Source organism: Cetorhinus maximus, chromosome 8, assembly GCF_964194155.1.
Source record: "Cetorhinus maximus chromosome 8, sCetMax3.hap1.1, whole genome shotgun sequence".
Lineage (NCBI taxonomy): Eukaryota > Metazoa > Chordata > Chondrichthyes > Lamniformes > Cetorhinidae > Cetorhinus > Cetorhinus maximus.
The window spans coordinates 21,222,494-21,242,025 of NC_135886.1; the positions used below are offsets into that span (position 1 = coordinate 21,222,494).

Here is a 19,532-nt window from a genome sequence, read left to right on the forward strand (position 1 = left end):
TCTGCCCTTGTCCTTCTAGATGGTAGCAGTCATGGGTTTGGAAGGTGCTGTCTTAGGAGCCTTGGTGAATTCCTGCAGTGCACCTTGTGGATAGTACATACTGCTTGTTGGTGGTGGAGGGAGTGAATGTTTGTGGATGGGGTGCCAATCAAGCAAGCTGGATGGTGTCAAGCTTCTTGAGTGTTGTTGGATCTACACTCATCTAGGGAATTATAGAGTTTTCCATCACACACCTGACTTGTGCCTTGTAGATGGTGGACAGGCTTTGGGGAGTCAGGAGTTGAGTTACTCACTGCAGGATTCCTAGCCTCTGACCTGCTCATGTAACCACAGTATTTATATGGCTAGTCCAGTTCAGTTCCTGGTCAATGGTAACCCCTCCACCCCCCCCCCCCCCCCCCCCCCCCGTCGCATGTTGAATGGCACAGATGACGCAGTTAAAGACCATGAGTAGAATTGTCCCAGATTTGCACTGAGTGCGGTAGCGGGCGGGAAATGGAACATTTTACCCGCTGGCCGCAATGGTGGCTTTTCACGCCGTATCATCCCAATCCCACCTCATTAATCATGCATTCCCGGGCTCTCATTCGCCCTTCATGCCATCACCTCACCCCTTCCTCACGCTGGGCACCATATTTAAGGTATAGCCACATGTATACCTCTCAGTACTTCCAGCCTAGGAATGCTGCACAGAAGACATGGCTCTGAAAAGCAAGAAGACTGCAAACCCACCTCCACCGATTCAGTGTCGCATCCCTCAGGTGCCTTTTGGATGCCGTGAAGGCCCGCTGTGATGTGTTCTACCCCTACTTGGGGCAAAGGCCAGCAAGCAAGGTCACCAATCCAGCATGGGAGCTGGTGGTAGTGTTGGTCAGTGCCAATGCCATGCAAAAGAGGACAGCCACCCAGTGCCACAAGAGGATGAATGGCCTCATCTGTTCTGCGAGGGTAAGTCACTCTTTTCATCACTCTCAACTCGCACACTCCCAAACATATCACACATCCACATGGACCTCACACCCCAAGGGACAACATCCCTAACTCTCACACACACCTTCACATCTCAATCAGGCTCATATCCTCTTGAGCTCGCTTCCTCATCCCGTCCATGGCTCCGTTCACCACACAAACATTCAACGCAGTGCCATGTGTCCTGCTCACACTCTTTCCATCTGTTTCCATGCAGGAGAAGCTGACTCACAGCAGCAGGGAGAGGTCCCAGATCTGGGGTGGAGTGGCTCACATTAAGCCCCTCACTCACTTTGAAGGTCGTGCTATCGCGCCGACTGGTGAGGACATGGACCGTGCCTGCGACAATGGTAAGGTGGGTGGCGAACACCCTCGTGAGGATCCTGCACCACATCATCCCTCTCTCAATGCAACTGCTTTTGACTGTGCTGCCATGCACTAATTACCTCTACTTTGGTTCACAGGGAGCTCTGCCAAGTGACTGACACCCTCAGCCAGCCAGTCCCTCAGCTCCATCCAGGTCCTCACCTCCAGCCAGGAGGACACCTCCTCCATTGAAGAGCTGGAAATAAGCAGCCTGGAAGACACATCACAGCGCTTACCCACACCCTGCACCAGTGCAGAGAAACACACCTCAGTGGGACCTTTGATCTAGAGCAGGCTCAGTTCACAATCTGGTGGTCACCGCATGGATACATGCCCCCGCTGATGGAGAAGACAAGTTCAGCCGAGCTCCCTGGCACTCTGAGCACTGCTGGCGAAGAGGCATCTGTGAGGTCCGAGTCAGATGATAAGCCTCTGGATTCGCCTTCCAACTCATCGTGGAGAGTCAACAGAAGACAGGGGAACATCATGCAGAGCTGTTGGAAGCCCTCAACAGAGTAGCACACTAGTCAAAGGAGTGCGTCTGCCTGCTCTCTGATGAAGTGGTGCCCACAAGTGTGCACATGGAGATCTCCAGAGGAAGGATGGCGGATGCCATGGAGAGTGTGTGGCAGGGCCTTTCGGAGCCTTGTGCAAGCACTCTCCCACACACCTGGGTCCTTTCCCCGTCACATTCATCTCAGTGTCCCGAGCATTTTCAGTGCTGCCTGCTGGGGTTCTCTTTCAGTTGTCCATCTGAGCTGAACCTGCATCTCCGTCCACCCACTGACCACACTCCCATGTAGCACTTGTTCCCATCCAACACGAGGCTCCTTTCACTTTCAGATTTGCAAGCATAGTGCCTTTAACACTCTTCTTCAGGTTCCTCCGTCCTTTCCCCTCCTCCAGTCACCCAAGCCCTTCCCCCATCACTGTCGTCCCCCCTGCATCACCTTCCACCTACACACTGTCACCTTTGGGGTTGTCCAGGTGAATGTGCATATTCCCTACCTTCCCAAAAATTCCACCCCCTTCCACATTAACCTCCCCCACCTCCTTCTTCCCACCCCTAGGGTCTGTGTCTGCTTCTGAGACCCCACCAACCACCCTTACTGTCCCTTCCACCAATACTGTCGCACCCTCACCCTCCCACCACCTCACTCTGCCCTCTGTCATTCTCACCATTCCCTCCTACCACACCCACCCTCATTTTGCACCCCAGGAGGCAGTCATCGACTCCACAGACCCCTCCCTGGCACGTTCACCTGGACATCGCTCCCTCAGGACTCCTTCCCCCCTTGAAACTCCTTCTCCACTTCTGAACTCCTCCCCCTATACTCCACTTCCCACAGAATCCTACCCCTCCTTTCTCTTTCCCGCTTCCTGATTCCTTCATCCACCCTTACTTCTTCCTCCATCCTTACTTCTTCCCCTCTCCAGACTCCTTCCTCCCCCTGGACTCCTTCCTCCCCATGGACTCCTTTCCCTCTCCAGACTCCTTCCTCCTCCTGGACTCGTTCCCCTCTCTGGACTCCTTCCCCCTTCGAACTCCTCCCCCCTTACAACTACCTCCCCAGTTGCCATCTTCTCCCCCCATTACTCCCTCCTCTCCTGTACTTCCTCCCCCCTCCCAACCTCACCCCCGACACTTTTGTTTCCGCCTCCCCACCTCACCCTCCCTGACACCTTCATTCCCCCCTCCCAATCTCACCACCACCCCCACACTCCTTCCTCTCCCAGTCGAACCTAAATCTTCCTCTCCCACCACCCCGGTACATCTTTCTCTCCCATTCACAGCTGTACCTTCCTCTCCACCCCCTTGATGATAATACGTGGTGGAACATGGCCAAAACACTGAAGTTCCAAAGCAGATCCGCAACGGTGATTTTCCACCTTCCCTGAGCTGCTTCAAGGCGGACCCATGTCTATGGGAACCCACCCAGCATATGATGGACGTTCCTCCAGGGTCTCGTTGCTGTCGGGCTCCAGCATCTTCAGTTCCTCGGATGTCCACGATGTGACCAAGGCCCTGATGGTAAGTTCTGATTTCTGCACATCACACTTGTCAAAACGTGTTCTGCAGCGGTGTGTTTTCGCGCCGAAGTGGGCGGTAAATTTGACGTGGGGTGATGATTCCTGCAAGCCTGTCTCATAATGATATGCAGATGTATTGCAATGAAGTTCCTCACATCCAATGGCAGGAAACGTGGCCCGCCATTGACGGGTGTAACGGATGATTGTAAATGTGTTTTATGACAGCTTGAAACTGATTTTTGGCCTTCCTGTCATATTCTCCGCTCACGACAGCTATGACGCCCACCGCCAATGGGAGCGGATGATTCCGCTCCTTGTCTTTGATACAGTGTGAGATACCTGGCCACCATGCGGACTGTTGTGCCCTAGCCCAACACTTGGCAATACCAAGATATCCGTGGTGAATCTTCCAGTGATCTTCCAGGTGGACAGCTCATGGGACAACCAATGGCTAATTATAAACCAAGAGGTCATCCATGAGGCTAATGTGGCAACGTTGTTCAAAGTACTACCTCAAGGCAGGGTTACTAGGAATGTACTGTGGCCATCCATCCTTCATCTCGCCTTTGAGCCTCTCATATTTCTTGCAACTTCCACTCTGTTGCTAGCAAGTATTGAGTAGTTAAGGTCATGAAGGCCTTGACTTCTTCAATGAAAGTTTCATCTTCTCATTCTGGGTAGTTGATGTGTATCCATGACAGGGCGTCAGCTGTAGTTTGGTATTTACTCTGCACATAGTCCATAGTAGCGTCACATCGCACGAGCCTCAACCTGAATCTCTGGATTCGGGCTGGCATTTTTGCAATTTCTTTTATGTTCAACAAAATTACCAGGGGTTTGTGATCAGTTTCGATCTTGAACTGTAGGCCCAAAATGTTACCAGAAAATTTTTCCATGCCCAAGACTCTGTGAGGGCTTCTTTCTCTATGACAGCATAGTGATGTTTAGTCTTGGTTAAGGACCTTGATGCATAATAGACAGGTCTTCTGGTTCCATTACTCTGGACCTGGAATAACACTGCGTGCAGTCCTGTTGCTGACGCATCCACCGCCACAATAGTTGGAAGCTCGGTATCATAGTGAGCTAGGATCTCCGAACATATCAACATCATTTGGATTTGTTCAAATGATTGCTGCTGATGCTCAGTCCAGCATCATGCCTGCTCTTGTCGTAACAATTGTCTTAGAGGTTCATTTAATTAAGATAGGCGAAGTAGGAACTGTCCCAGTTGGTTCACCATACCCATAAACCTTTGTAGTTCAGTGATATTCCTGGGCAACAGGAATTCTTCTATGGCTTTTGTCTTCTGTTATTCTGCAATGATTCTTGTTGCCTGTATAATATGGCCTGGGAATTTTATTGGGTGTTTGGAAAACTCACACATCTCATTGAGCATTAAGCCAGCATCTTGCGGTGTTCTTAATACTTCTGTTACTCTTTTGTCATAGAAACATGGAAACTAGGAGCGGGAGTAGGCCATTCGGCCCTTCGAGCCTGCTCCGCCATTCATTATGATCATGGCTGATCATCCAACTCAATAGCCTGCTCCTGCTTTCTCCTCATACCCTTTGATCCCTTTCGCCCCAAGAGCTATATCTAACTCCTTCTTGAAAACATACAATGTTTTGGTCTCAACTACTTTCCGTGGTAACGAATTCCACAGGCTCACCACTCTCTGGGTGAAGAAATTTCTCCTCATCTCAGTACCTTTCTCCTACCTAAAGAAGAAGAGTTTCTGAAGAAAAGTCACATGGACTCAAACATTAACTTTGTTTCTCTCTCCAAAGATGCAGTCAGACCTGCTGAGTTTTTCCAGCATTTTCTGTTTTTATTTCAGATTTCCAGCATCCGCAGTATTTTGCTTTTACTTTCCTACCTATCTTGTCATGTTCTTCCTTTGTTGATTCATGGATTAAAACGTTGTCCGTGTGGCATATGACACATTCCATGCCTTCTAGTATGTTGGACATTGTCCTTTGGAAAATTTCAGGTGTGGATGTGATGCCAAAAGGCAGACAGTGAAAACAGTAACATTAAAAAGTTTATGAAGGTGGTTAGAAGTTTTGACTCCTGATCCAGTGGTAACTGCCAGAATCTACTGTTTGTATCGAGCTTGGTGAAGGTTGTACTCTTCACAAGTTTGGCTAGGTTCTTGTCTACTTATGACATTGGATGTATTTCTTGTTCCACCACCTTGTTCCATTGCATCAGTTCAACGCAGATACAGATGGAGCCATTTGGTTTTGGAACTGGTACCATACCAGAGCACCACCTGGTTGGTTAATGACTGGCAAAACAATCTCTTGTTAAAGCATTGCCTCTATATCATTCCTTACCCATTTCAGAAGTGGGTGTGGGATCTTCCTGGGTGTTAACAGACACATAAGTTTTGCATCTATCTTGAGTGTGATGTGGTACACAGTTTTCAATTTTCCTAAGCCTCTGAAGAGTTTTGGGTATTCTGTTCTAAATTCATTGTCATTGACTTCACCAATTTTAAGGATTAGGTTCAGACCTATACAGGCTTTGCTGCTCAACAAAGAGCATTCCTGGTTCTTTAGGACATATAGTCTCTCAGATATTTTCTTACCTTTGTACTTTAGTGTCGCATCAAGCTGACCTTTAACATTTAGCTTGATTTCTCCTGGATCTTGGAGTTGGTTGATGAAGTTTGCAGAGTGATTTTTTGCAGCCAGTGAATTCTATCAGATCAAACTGAGATTCTAGCTCCTGTATACAATTTAAATTCTGTATGATGTCCAATGACTTCAATGTTAGCGGTCCAGTATTGATGTTTTGATGTATTTTCTCTTTTTTTTCCCCTAGGAAGGTGGTTTCCTGGTTGTTTGGTTCCTGTATTTCTTGTATAGAGCTTCCTTTAAAATATTTCTCTTTCTGCTTTGCAAGCACAGAATGTTTTGAACAACATACTGTTTTAAAATGACCAACCTGGCCACACCTATGGCATTGTGTGGTTTGGGCAGGGCATTCTTCCCACCTTATGGGCCTTCTTCCCTCCTGAGTGAAAACTTTGGAAAATGGCAGTTGGCGCCCTTTCAGTGCACTTCCCTGGTTGCTGCCGTGATATACTTTCAGTTTTGCACCCCACAAAGTGAATGGCCTCATCGAGCTGTCCCTGCAGGATTTCTCTCACCCCTCATGAGGACTCAATCTTGCCTTCACTCTTTGGCCTGCCTAGCCAGTTGTCCAGCTTGTAGAAAGTCTGACAGAATTTCTTCTAAAACAACAACCACTATTCTATCACTTATCAAGTTGTCTTTTAATGTTCCGTACTCACAATTGTCAGGCAAACAGTGGCGATCATTCATGAATGAATTGATTCCTTCACCTGGTCTTTGACTTTGTCAATTGACTTTTGCCCCCTGTATTACAATGTTTTGATGGAGACTAAAGTATGAGTCAAAAGCTCCGAAGACATCGTCCTTGTTCACCTCTTCCCTGGCCAATGCATCGTCTGCGCTGATACCAATAGCATATAACAAAGTGCTAACTTGGTCCTTGTCGTTCTTCCTCGCAAGACCTGAAGCACTGTGATACCAAGTGCAGCGCTTTCACCAGTTTTGCCATTGCTCAACATGTCTGGGGTCCTCTACGTTCCAGAACAACTCTGGGAGAGGTTGGGTAGATGTCATAGCTCAGCCTCATCTGAGATTCCATTTATTGCACTGCTTTCCTTGCTAGCTGCTGGGCTGTCCTCACGTTTTCCCTCTCTGGTCTAAATACTGGGTTGGCCTCGAAGACCTTCAACCGCTGTCTCTGCTGCTGCTGGGCTTCTCTTCAGACTGCTTCCTGCCATTTGTTTAGTGCTTCCCTGTGGGTATAGTCATTGCTGCCACCATCTGTTATTGTTGGGTTGTCTTGGGGAGACATTAGGTGTCTAACTCTGGTAAGAGATCTGGCTGGAGGCAAATGTCTTCCCTTCAAAATAAATTTATTTACATAACTAACTATATACAAGATCACAGTACATTGGGATGGAGCTACTGGCCCTTTCATCTCTGTCAGAGTGACATCATTACGGTGTAGCTGCTTACACACATGCTCAGTAGCTATTATTAAATTGTGTTAGAGTTAACCCTTTACTCTATAGCAAGTAGTATTGGTCCAGAGATTTATCAGCTCAAAGGTACTGTGGACAACAGCACCATCTAACTTGGAGATTAATCTTGGAGGTCTCACTTGAGGAGGTTAGTGAAATGAATGGCTAAGTTTCATAAAGGAAATTGAGACACAGGCAAAACAGACAAGCAGGAAGGGAACAGCATGTTGAAAAATAATATAACAGGAATGTGTGATGAGAATTGAATATTACAGGTACAAGAAAGTGTACCTCATAAAGAAGACTTTTAATTTAATATGCACATTGATAGTATTTTTAAAATTTAAGCTACACATTGTAATATTCCAGAAACATGATACAAGAAGAATTGGTATTTTCAAGATTGTGTACATTGCATTGATTGTGGATTTCTGTTTAAACGTAAAGAGCATCAAAACACATGATTAGTGATTTAAAATGTCATTGCATCAGCATTATCAGGTTATTTTGGGTAGTTAAATACACTGAAATCAACTCTGCACTATACATGGCGCACCAATGCTTGTTGTGCACAGTCACTCTGCTGCAATACCATCAGGCTGTTAAACATTGTGCTTCATTTTAAATTGGCAGCACACCAACTGGGGCACAAATTCCCTCTGCCAAGCTTATAACAAGAAACCTTTGTAACAATTAAGCCAAAGAAAAAAAAATCAGTGTATTTCAACAGAATGTTACTGTCCTGGATGTGGTACAATTATATTGCAAAGTTCTCAATGATCTCTACAACTCACTCATGAGAACAAAGCAGTGATTTACAATAGTGTAATATAAATTATATGCCTCATTCATAATTCTCTCTGGTTATATCTCATTTTAATTTCCACAGAGCAACATTATTTACTACATTCTCAGGGAAGATCTCAAGCATGAATCCATGTTTGTGTTCTGTTTCCGATGGTGCTTGTAACCTATTCATGCCAATTTCATGGTCAACATGCATATGTTATTCAGCAGTCCACTCAAGGGATGTATAGATACTCTTGGTAATTTAGAAAGGGTCTCCTACCAGCCTGCAAAAGCTCTCCATCAATACTCGAAGCTGAAACCTCTAGAAATATAAAACTGACACCACAACAACATCACCCCCCACCTGCCGCCTCCCACCTTCCCCCAGCCCCATCACCCAGTCTTTACCTTGAAGCTGATAACATCCTACAGATATTGTTAATGTTACAGAGCCAGTTCTACCAAGAAAGAATGATGCTGTGGGGAAACAGAGCCGGCCATGTGACGTTTTCCCGCATAGGTACTATGCTGTCAGCTACTTGTCAACGTGGTTCTCTGTGCTGGTGGAACTAACCGGACCAACTCAATCATCTAATAGTGCTGTTGTTGAAGTTGTTAGTGGAATTGGGATCTGTCCTATAAACACAGCATAGAAGACAAGGACAAGAAGAGGAAATGTTTACAGTGTTTTGGATGAACCGATGGCTCCTGGAATTACGTGATGAAGGATATCCATTTTGTTTCAAAATGTGTTTTAAGAGCAAATCAACACCACCAGGAAACACTGTTTCTCCGTTGAGAATGGATATTAATAGTTTACTTCTTGCAAGACAACAGTGGATGTGAATGTTCCATAAATCTATTATAGTATGTGGGAAGTGAGGAAATAGTGGGAGAAGCATGTTTCCTATTTTTGAAACACATATATTGAAATCTGAAGTTCATAACAGAATGTTCGATCCAAAACTTGGTTTAGCAAGAATAAGAATGTGATCCTTTAGATTGCAAGCCTTTAGAAATTTGGATTTATTCAGAAGATAGGCACTTGTTGCCTTCACTCATTTTCTCACTTCTTGTTCAAGTTCAATTCTGACATTAACATGTGCACCTTTTAATGCAAATGACTCCTTAAATCACAAATGCAAAATGAAAACCAAATTTTGTGCATCACTATTACAGTTACATTAATCTGCTGCAGGATGATGCTTGTAGTTTTGCTGAAACAAGAGACATTCTGTCAAAACTTTTCATGTTGCACTCATCAGGACAGATGCAAAATACCAAATTTCAAAGGGAACAGCATGAGAAAAGGGTGCTAATTGGCTGACAAGTCGACTTTGATTAGTCAAGTCATCAACACTGAGAATGCACCAGGAAACTATTGTCCCCCACGCTTTAGTTTAATTCAAAAAAGGCGCAATGCCTCTACATGGTCCTTTTGCTGCAGAGGACAGGTCCCTGAATATGAATGCATGTAGCTTCTAGAAAGTGTAAGTGAGCTACATTGTGAACCCAACTGATAATCTTAAACTGGCTGTTTGTGTAATTCTTAGTGTACGGGATTGTTCAGCAAACACTGTCCAATTGCGGAACCTCATCTAATATTAAACATTATGTTCTGAGTTTTGCAAGCATGGGCTGGTTGAGTACGATCAGTACTCTGTCTATTGTGAATGGTTAAAGTGATGTGCTGTTTGATATGATCCGCCAGTCATCAGGACGTATGGCCTATGTACCTGACATCGCACCAGAACTGAAATTCATATACCACACCCCTCCAGATTGCAGCACATCCCTTTGGCCATTCACAATAGGCAGAGCACTGACTATAGCCAACCAACCCATGCTTGCAAAACTCGGAACATAACGGGCGGGATCTTCTGTTCCTGTCAGCAGTGGGTATCGTGGCAGGCAGGGGAACTTAAATTTGGCAGGAGGCCAAAAATCTGTTTCCTGACAGCGGGATGAACTGCCAGAATTTAGTTCTTGGGATTTTAAAGGCAGGTTAATGGCGGGTCAAGCAAACAAGCAATGTCAGGAATCCCTTTTGCATGCATTAGCATGTCATGCATGCTCAATAAAAGGCCATCCCATCAGAATTAAGATCCTCCTCCAAATTAAGTTCCCTGCCAGCAAGAAGTTAGAATGTTCAGTTTTACAACTGTGCATAAGTGACGTGCATTTGGCGAGCTTCACTTCTTCCATGACTTTGAGTCAGTAGATGCTGCTTTCGCCGTCTTGAGGACCGCTCATAGCCTCACTCATATTGGGTGCCAGTTGCAAAAGCTGTGCCAAGGTTCGGCATGGGAGGCAGGGCCCATGGGGCAGGGGGGAAGGACGGAGAGAAGGTAGGACCAGTGGGTGGAGGACCTGTGGAGAAGGGTGGAGTGAAGGCAGGACAGGTGAGGCAGGACCAACAGGGAAGGGTGGAGCAAAGGAAGGATCCTGGAGAGGGAGGACCAATGGGGATGGGTAGGAAGCAGTCCTCAGAAGATTGTCCAAGATATCCTAGAAGGGTAAGCATATCACAAATGTCTTGGTCCCACTGTAGAGTGCTCAAAGGTCTCTCTGAGCAGTGAGCATCATGGAGAGATGTGTCTAAAGGCTGTGGTCCATGAATTCCTGAATTTTGTCCTAGGGGTTTGAAGGAGGGTACTGAGATTCAGAGGCTACAGTCACAGTCAGAGGATGGAGTTAGATCTGGTAGGGGAGAAGTGCAAGGGGGTTGTGGATGGTCTCATGGTGAGGGTCTCGGAAAGCCAGGGCACAACTGGCCTCAGTAACGGGAGGGGTCAAGATCAAGGGGGGCATGGTCATGTCGACAGTGAAGTGAATGGGGGGGAAAGCAGGAATGTCCACAAAACTATAATTGGGTCAAAGGAGAGACTGAATGGTTAAAGGAGGGAGAGGAATTAGAAGGCGGTGATTGTGAATGAGGATGGTGGGGGAGCTTGGTGGGTAACTGAGGGAGGGTAGAATGTGTTGAAAGTGCTGCCAAACCCCACATGCACCATTTTCAATACCTAAAAGTTGTTGCGCAGTTACTTGAGGGAGAGACGGCAGCACAATGATAACGTCATTGGACTAATAATCCAGAGGCCCAGGCTAATGCTCTGGGCACACGGGTTCAAATCTCACCATAGCAGTTGGTGGAATTTACATTCAATTGATAAATCAGTAATAGTAACTGTGATACCATTGTCGATTGCTATAAAACACAACTGGTTCACTCATGTCCTCCAGGGAAGGAAACCGGCTGTCCTTACCTGGTCTAGACTACATGTGACTCCAGACCTGGAGCAATGTGGCTGACTCTTAACTGCCCTCTGAAATGGCCTAGCAAGCCACTCAGTTCAAGGGCAATTAGGCATGGGCAACAAATGTTAGCCTCATTAGTAATGCCAAAATCCCATGAAAGAATAAAGAGAAAAAAACTAAAACTTTGCAGCATTCGATATGGGACAAGGTCTCAGAATGGGTGGGAGGAGTTAAAGACTCATCTTTTGAGCAGAGTGAAGGGGCACCCTATTAACTGAGTACAGCTCTCGAGATTCCAATGCCCAGTATGCCAGTATTGTTCTATGACTAATGGGTTGCATTCCAGCGAGAACAAATCAAGGTCTGGAGCTGCTGTACCCGCTGTGCTGAAGGGAGGGAGGGAGGTGGATACTTCCAAGGTGCACGGGTAGTGGACGGCAGCAAACTTCCAACTCCAAGCCTCCTTCCCCCCCAGTAAATGGTTCTGGCTCCTCCTCCCTATGGGTGCCTGATGGCACCTCCCTAACTCCTTGAGGAGAAGGGGCATCTAGAAGGAGGTCAAGGTGCCCTGTCCCCCTCTCGCCTAGCCGCTGCTGCACTGCATCAATGCCTAGAGTGATGCAGTGCAGGTCCGAGCACATATCTGGCAGCCTCTGTTTGTTCTGCTGGACCTGGGTTTCCAAGACGGCTGCCACCCTTTCCACAGAGGCAGTCAAGTGCTTGCATGCCGGAGCTGTGACAGCAGGGACAGAACGGACAGACTCCTCCAGCCTTCGGTCCAGTTTGCGCATGGCCTCTGGCAACCCTGCAAGATGTTTCCATGCCTGTCTCCGCATCTCCAACAGGTCTCTTAAGGCTGAGTCCAGAGGCTTGTCATTCTCTTCGGGCTCAGCAGAGGCCTGGTCTCCAGCAGTCCCCCAAGTGTCAGAGACCTCGGCTGTCACTGCCTCCACCAGCTGTGGACCCATGTCAGTGATGTGCTCGCCAGATTATGATCCCGAGCCTAACCTAGAACTTGGACCTGCCAAGGTGAGTGTATCTGCACTGGTGGAGGGCAGAAGAATGCATTGACAGTGCATCTTCTGAGATTTCTGAGGTATCCTCCTCAGGAGGTGAATTTGGAGCTGGGCTGTGGAGTGTCTGGGTGGCACTCCTCCACTGTTTCTTACCCATACCTGGAAAAGAAAAAAGAAAGATTTTGTGATTGACTAAGCAGGCTTGTAAATTAGAGACATCGCACAGTCGGTGCATGTAACTGAAATCTGCAGACTGGATGCATCCTCACTGTCTTCCTGGGAAAGTCCTATCTCGCCTTCAGCACCGGCATGGCCCTGCTCCTCCCTGGCTGTGTTGGCCTCCTGCACCTCATGAGGTGTAAGGATTGGGATGTCTGCCATTCCCCTCCAGTCTTGGCCTGCTCCTGCTGGCTGTGGTCATTCTTCCACTGCAGGAAGACAGAAGAATTGGTTGTGATTCCAATGGTTGCATGAGCAGTTCAGGAGCACGCATGCCTATGGCTGCTGCTAAGCCCTCCCCAGTAAGTGATTAAGAAACCATTTCTACTGCAACTATGAGTCGAGAACATAAAGTGGCTGGCACACATTCGTTGCTGATGTCCCATCTGCTGGCTGTGTGTGGCGGCCCTATGGACTCCAACCCTTAGGCTGCCTGATGCCCTTATGAGTTATGAGAGTGGCACTTTACAGTGAGTGGACGGTGCACTTACCCTGGCGGAGCATAGCAGATCATTCATCCTTTCCTACACTGCTGGCTGGTTCCTTTTTGGGTCCCATGTGCGCTAATCACCTCGTGACCTCCTCCCAGGCCACTGTGATCAGACGGGAGGGTCTCCTGCTGCCATATCTGGGAAACAGCACTTCCTGTCTTTCCTGGATGGCCTGGAAGTGAATCTCCAAGGAGGCATCGCTGAACCGTGGGGTTGAAGGTTGTTTTCTTCTCTGTGAGATTCTCGTTCAATGTAGAATGACAGCCAGACTGAAGTTCCTGGCTTACAGTGAGTGAATGGCTGTCTGGATGCCTTTTAAATATGGCACCCGGCCTTTGACACCATTAGGTAATGGCAGGGATGGCGGCTTCCTGTCCACTCCCACCACAAGATGACCTGTGCTCCACACAGATGAATATGTAATGAGCTGAACAGCGCAAGATTGCATGTGTTCAGCCATCCTGCCCCGCCCCCAATGGGAATCACTTCCGTGCCTACCACTGGACTTAGACTTCAGAATGGAAGATTCTGCCCAATGTCTAACATTAGATGTTGTTCCATGATTGGACATCACTTGCTGAACTATCCTGAGTAGGTTAAGAATTATACCAACAATCAATTTAAGATTATCAGTCGGGCTCACAATGTAGCTCACTTGCGCTTGCTAGAAGCAACATATATTCATACCGATGCATCTGTTCTCTACAGGCAAATGGAACATATACAGACATTGTGCATTTTTGAATTCAACTAAAGTATGGGGGAACAATAGTTCCCTGGTGCATTCTCCAAGGCAATAAGTTGACTAATCAGAGTCGACTTGCTAACAAATCAGCACCCTTTTCTCATGCAGTATAAATTATTGCTTATTTTGAAATTTGGCATTCTTGCAACTGTCCTGATGAGTGCAAGATGAAAAGCTTCAACAGCAAGTCTGTTTTCTCAGCAATACTCACGTTCTGTACTGCCAAGTGACTATTGTAGTTTTATTTACAACACAACGAGTTTTTACATGAATAGAATACATAAAGCTATAATGAATCTATTTACCTGCATTTCTGACTTTGGTACATTTGCCCCATTTACTTTTGCAGGAAGTGAAGTAGTTTCAAGGTGACTGATCTCACTTTCAGGATTTATCCTGCCAGAAGTGGTACTGATCAAATTATCTGTTCTTGACTGGATAGTTAAATTTTCAGCAAGGGTACTTAAGTCTTCAGAATTATTCAGTGTACTTTTGATTGTAGAAGGAACACCTGTGAGCATACAAATAGATTGAATCATTGAAAGGTTTGTGTTGAGTACATGGCTGGTGCCAGTATTCACAGGCTATGAGTGTTGTAAGAAATCTGACTGAGCTTTAACACTAAATATCAGGGAGTTTCAAATCTCAGTTTTGATATGACGTATTGTATTAATTAACTAAGAAATTAATACTTTTCACCACTCTTCTTCCCATTTAACCCTTCTACCAACAGGCCTCTGTTGCATGTCTGTGTATAGGCAGTGAGTGTTGGCAGGCAGTTTGATATAGATGATATTGCGGCAGAGCTGAAATTCTCATCCAAAGTTTACGCATACACTCTCGTAATCATTGGGACCAGTAAAGAGTTGGTCTTAGTGTTTTTCTGATTGCTAATGCAGAGGCGCTGAGGTGCGTTTATTCATTTCAGAAAAATGTTTAACTTCTGAAACTAGTTGGCAACATTGAGAGACAAGTGAGCAAGTAGTTTACATCAGAGAATACATTGGAAGACCTTGGAGTAGATTTACAACTTAGCGCCTGGGCTATAGCCGGTGTTGAAATCAGTAGAAAGACAAAGAAGGACAGTTCCTATAATATGCAACTGACAAGTTGAAAATCTATCCAATTATTCTCCCGATGACAAAATTATTCTCTACATCTTTAGCATAAATTTGAATCTTTGGTGGCCTTTGACACTTGTAATTTGATTTAATTATGCTCAAAATACCGATACATTAAATATAAATAATGAAGCTGATAGTCTACCAATGATAGTTAAACTCACCTGATTGTGTATTGTTGTTCTTTGCTGCAGCGACAGTTGGAGTTGTGTCAATGGCTTGTGCTGAACTGTGACAACTCCATTGGGCTACATTGAAAAAGAATCAGAAGGTGGTTAACAAGATGGCATCATTTGCATCATTGAACCAGCGAATGGCTATAGGCAGAAAGAACAAGAACACACATTGCACTTGTTGCAGGTAAACAAAACAAGTGACAGCCATTCGGTGGTTCATTCCACAGGGCAATGTTTTGACCAATCAGAGTCAAGGTGCCTGGTTTAAATTTCAAAGAATGTTTAGCAGTTAACTGTCAGTCACATCAACTGGTGCATTCTACATGGCAATGCCGCTACCAAGTAGAGACCATTTGCAAACCAATCAGCACTCTTTTCTCATACAGTATAAATTTGTTGTTTCCCCTGACATTGGCATTTTCTTGCGAATTATCTTGATGTGTGCAAGATGAAAAGCTTTAGCAAAAAAATGTCACTTTTTTCAGCAATACTCAAATTTTGCACTACCAAATTAATATTACTGTGGAAGAAATTAATCTGGAAATCTACTTTAAATTATATGAAGAGAATTGGACATTTGGAGGCACTGGTTTAAATTAGTAAAATGCAAATTTTGGTTTGATATTTCAGAAGGTTTTCTTTGCATAAAGATTACATTTCAGAGGCAATTTATTGTAATGAGTTTTCTGATGTACAGTTGTTCAGCTGTTATATCTCGTATGGGCTTCTTCATCTACCTAAAACAAAAAAATCCACACACACACACTCCTGTCCTACAGTTGAAAACTTCCATCTTGTATGGAAGCTAGATTGCTTGAGTGTTGTCATCCTTGGCTGCTTTGTCCTTCAATTTTAAGCTGGCTTTACTCAGGGTTGCGAGTTTCTGCCATGGATCTTCATGTTACTGTACAGGCCAATTCTCCACCTGCAGATTTTTGGACATGTGGGTCAGGATAGCCCATGAGGTATTGGGATCTGGAGTACAGGATTTGCTTCCTTTTCTTTTTTTCTCTGCCTCATCATTAAGACTCAGAGCGTGATGCAGCTTGATGGGCAAGTTGTCGCCATTTTGAATGATTGGGGCAAGCTCCTCCCAGTCATTAATGTCAACGCTGCCACACTTCAAGCAGAGCTTCAGGGTGTCTTTGAAGCATTTTCTTTGTGTTCCCAGAAAGCTGAGTTGAGAAAACAGGACCTGGCAGGGTATAGATGCTTTTAGACCATCTGGACAGTGTCCAATCCATCAAAGTTGATTTTGCAGGAGTTTCGCCTGAATGCTTGTGGAGCTGGCTTCAAGAAGGGCATTAGCATTTGTTTGACGGCTCTCCCATTTAACCTGGAGGATGTGACGGAGGAATTGTTGATGGAATTTCTCTAGCACTCTTATGTGTCACTGATATCCTGTCCAGGTTTCACTACAGTACAGGAGTGTGGCGATGACAACTATTCTATACAATAGGTCTTTTGCTGACTTGCTCTTTCCTGCTCTCCTGCTTGGGAGTAATCGCTTTGGAAGCCTTTTCATGGGGATTTGAGCTCCACTTCCTCTTTTTAGAACAAGTAAGAAATTAGCATCCCAAGGGATAGAGTACCAGGTTCCTGTCAAAAAGGTCAGATCCTTTTCAGCTCTACTGCAAGGCATTCTCATAGAAGCTTGATTAACATGCATAATTAACAATTATGCTGGAATTTTGTTTGGTTATGGTATTTTCAATAATAAAATTTCAAAATTCCTTATCGCTTGCTGACTAGATTTCTATTTCGTACCTGCGCAAGTTAACTCTTTCACAAAGCAAAAACTTCAGTCAGAGAGAAGTAATTGTAGAACAAACAGTGAAGCACACTTTAAACCTTGATGACAAAGTTTGTTATTGCAGTATTTGTGTGAGTTACAGAAAACAGGGCAGCAAGAAATTCGAGAAAGGACTGGAGATGTTGGCACAAACATATGGTATTTTTATAACACTATTACCTCTGTTCCTTATATATGAACAGCAGAGCATGCTGCAAGTTTAAACACCAGAAGTTATTTCCCTTCTCCTGCGCGCTACAGTAATTCGGACATCGAAAAGCAAATATTCCCTTAACAGTTCCATAATCATCGAATAGGAGGCCTAAACTAACCAATTAAAGTGGTCCCTGGAGTTATAGTTTTAATAATGTGAAGCCAACAATTTGCAGCTTTGAAGATTATGACTTCCACAATACCATTACATGCTGTTAAGATGTGGTGAATCCCCTTCACTTTTATTGTTTTTTCTAACTGATCATTGAAATCTGCAAGAAGCATTTATTCTTCTTTATGCCCATGGCAGACACCTACCCACTGTGTAAGTTATTGGGTATGATCTTATTCAATAGGAATCCCAACATCACAAAGCATTTGCAACAACAATGTTCATAAAAGATATCCACGCCTGTGTTTATTTTTCCACCAGTTTGTATGTGTAGGTTTATTTTTCAGCCCTGTTTTCAGTATTGCATTACTCAGTGAGGACTATATTAAGCAAGCATATGGTTAACTGGAGAAGTGATGAGAATATTAAGCACCCTAAAGGCTAATGTATTTTCTTCAACAATCTTGGATAATCATGTATAACAAATGTTACCGTTGTGAGATAAATTCTAAATCTTGATTAGAGTTATAAAAGTGAACCGCATCACACAACTGTTTCTTTTCATGCAGCATGTTATTTTTATCTGGAATGTACTTGCCTGAAAAGGTGGGGGAATCAGGTTCAAAAGGGAATTGGATCAATACTTGCAGGGAGCAAATTTACAGGTCCATGTACAAAGAGCAGGGAGTGAAACTCTTATAATTGGACAGCTCTTTCAAAGACTTGACACAGGCACAAGGGGCTGAATGGCCTCTTTCAGTGCTGTATCATTCCATAACTTTATGATTGAGAAGGAGTAGTGTGCTGATAGTAATAGGTCTAAATATAAAAAAGGTCATTGTGCCTCAGCAGTTTGCTTCTAAGTGGTTTGGACTAAATTCCCAACTGAGAAAATTCATGGCATAAACTGTCCCTTTTACATTACTGCATTGGATTAATTCAGCAATCTTGTTGAGAAAAATATTGAAAATATGGACAAGTAAAGTAGCTTGAGGTCAGTTTCAGTGTATCAACAGAAATTGTACATAAGAAATTCTATTAACATCGTCATTAGGAGCACCTGATGAATGATACTGGATGCAAGCTTCCAAATATTGTTATTCTTCATCCTGATCATCCCATATCTGCACCAATAATAAAGGAACATCCAACAAGACAGTTCTAATTCTTATAAATGCAAGCATTTTTCAATAATCCTTTTTTGCAATTTTGTTTTTAAAAGGTATAACTTAACAGGAATATTTTTTTCAGATAATGTAAAAGCAGTTCTGCAATATAGACAAGTGACCTAGTACCATGTGAAGTCCAGCTAAGCCTATTAAACTGAGGGACTCCCCAACATAATGGACTGGGTCTTGTTGAGTCAGGGCATCTCGTGGTCCACGATGTTAGTTAGGCTTTTTTCTGCACCTTTCAGTTTAAAATGCTATTGCACTTAACTCACTGGGAGTGCGAGTCGATAATGGCTCAATGAGGGAACAAGGCATCTGAAACCTCAGTGTATGGCAGGACCAATTGTGTATCTCGCTAACGAATGCAATTTAAGGATTGAGAAAGAAACAGAGGAACAATGGACAGGGAGGGTGAAGTAGAGTTAAATCAGGACCAGAAAGAGAAATAAAGAAAATGATGGATTAAATTAGGAGAGAAAGAAACAAAGATAGAAAGAAAAAGCAAGAAAGATATTTAAAAATTCAAAAGATGACATTGATAAAATCTCTAATAACAATTGACTACATGCAAAAATGAGATTGAACAATTTAAATTGTTCTCTTTCTGGGTCAGAGAGGTTGATTGGCATTGCATTAGTAAATATCATGTCTATAGTTATCAGACTTAACTTTCTGTGGCAAGTCTAATGGCCAATAAATGTTCAATTCCAGTAATTTCTTAAAAATAATGGCGAGGTTAAGGTGAGATGTTGTTTGTGTGAAGACAAAGGCAGTGCAGTGTAAATTGGACAGCAATTCTGGAGATTCGCAACTCATGAAAATCTCTTAATCCCCTGAATTTCCTGGATGATTTTCACATTAATAACGCCATGGGTGGAATTTTACGCTGGCCGGATTTTATGGTCCCACCGAAGTCAATAGACGTTCGAATGGCTTGCCACATTTTATGGTCATGCCCCTGCCGCGATGGGGCCGTAAACTCCACCCCATGTGTCGTTAACA

At 44.5% G+C, this 19,532-nt stretch overlaps 1 protein-coding gene across 1 annotated transcript in view; it reads right to left on the reverse strand.

Moving 5' to 3' along the window:
- cd34 (CD34 molecule) overlaps positions 1–19,532 on the reverse strand; it is a 65,622-nt gene that overhangs the window by 19,887 nt on the left and 26,203 nt on the right. The window contains exons 2-3 of the mRNA XM_078546584.1: positions 15,230–15,313; positions 14,250–14,455 (exon numbers count right to left, since the gene is read on the reverse strand). Coding sequence (XP_078402710.1) covers positions 14,250–14,455; positions 15,230–15,313 — 290 coding nt within the window. The remainder of the gene's footprint in view (positions 1–14,249; positions 14,456–15,229; positions 15,314–19,532) is intronic.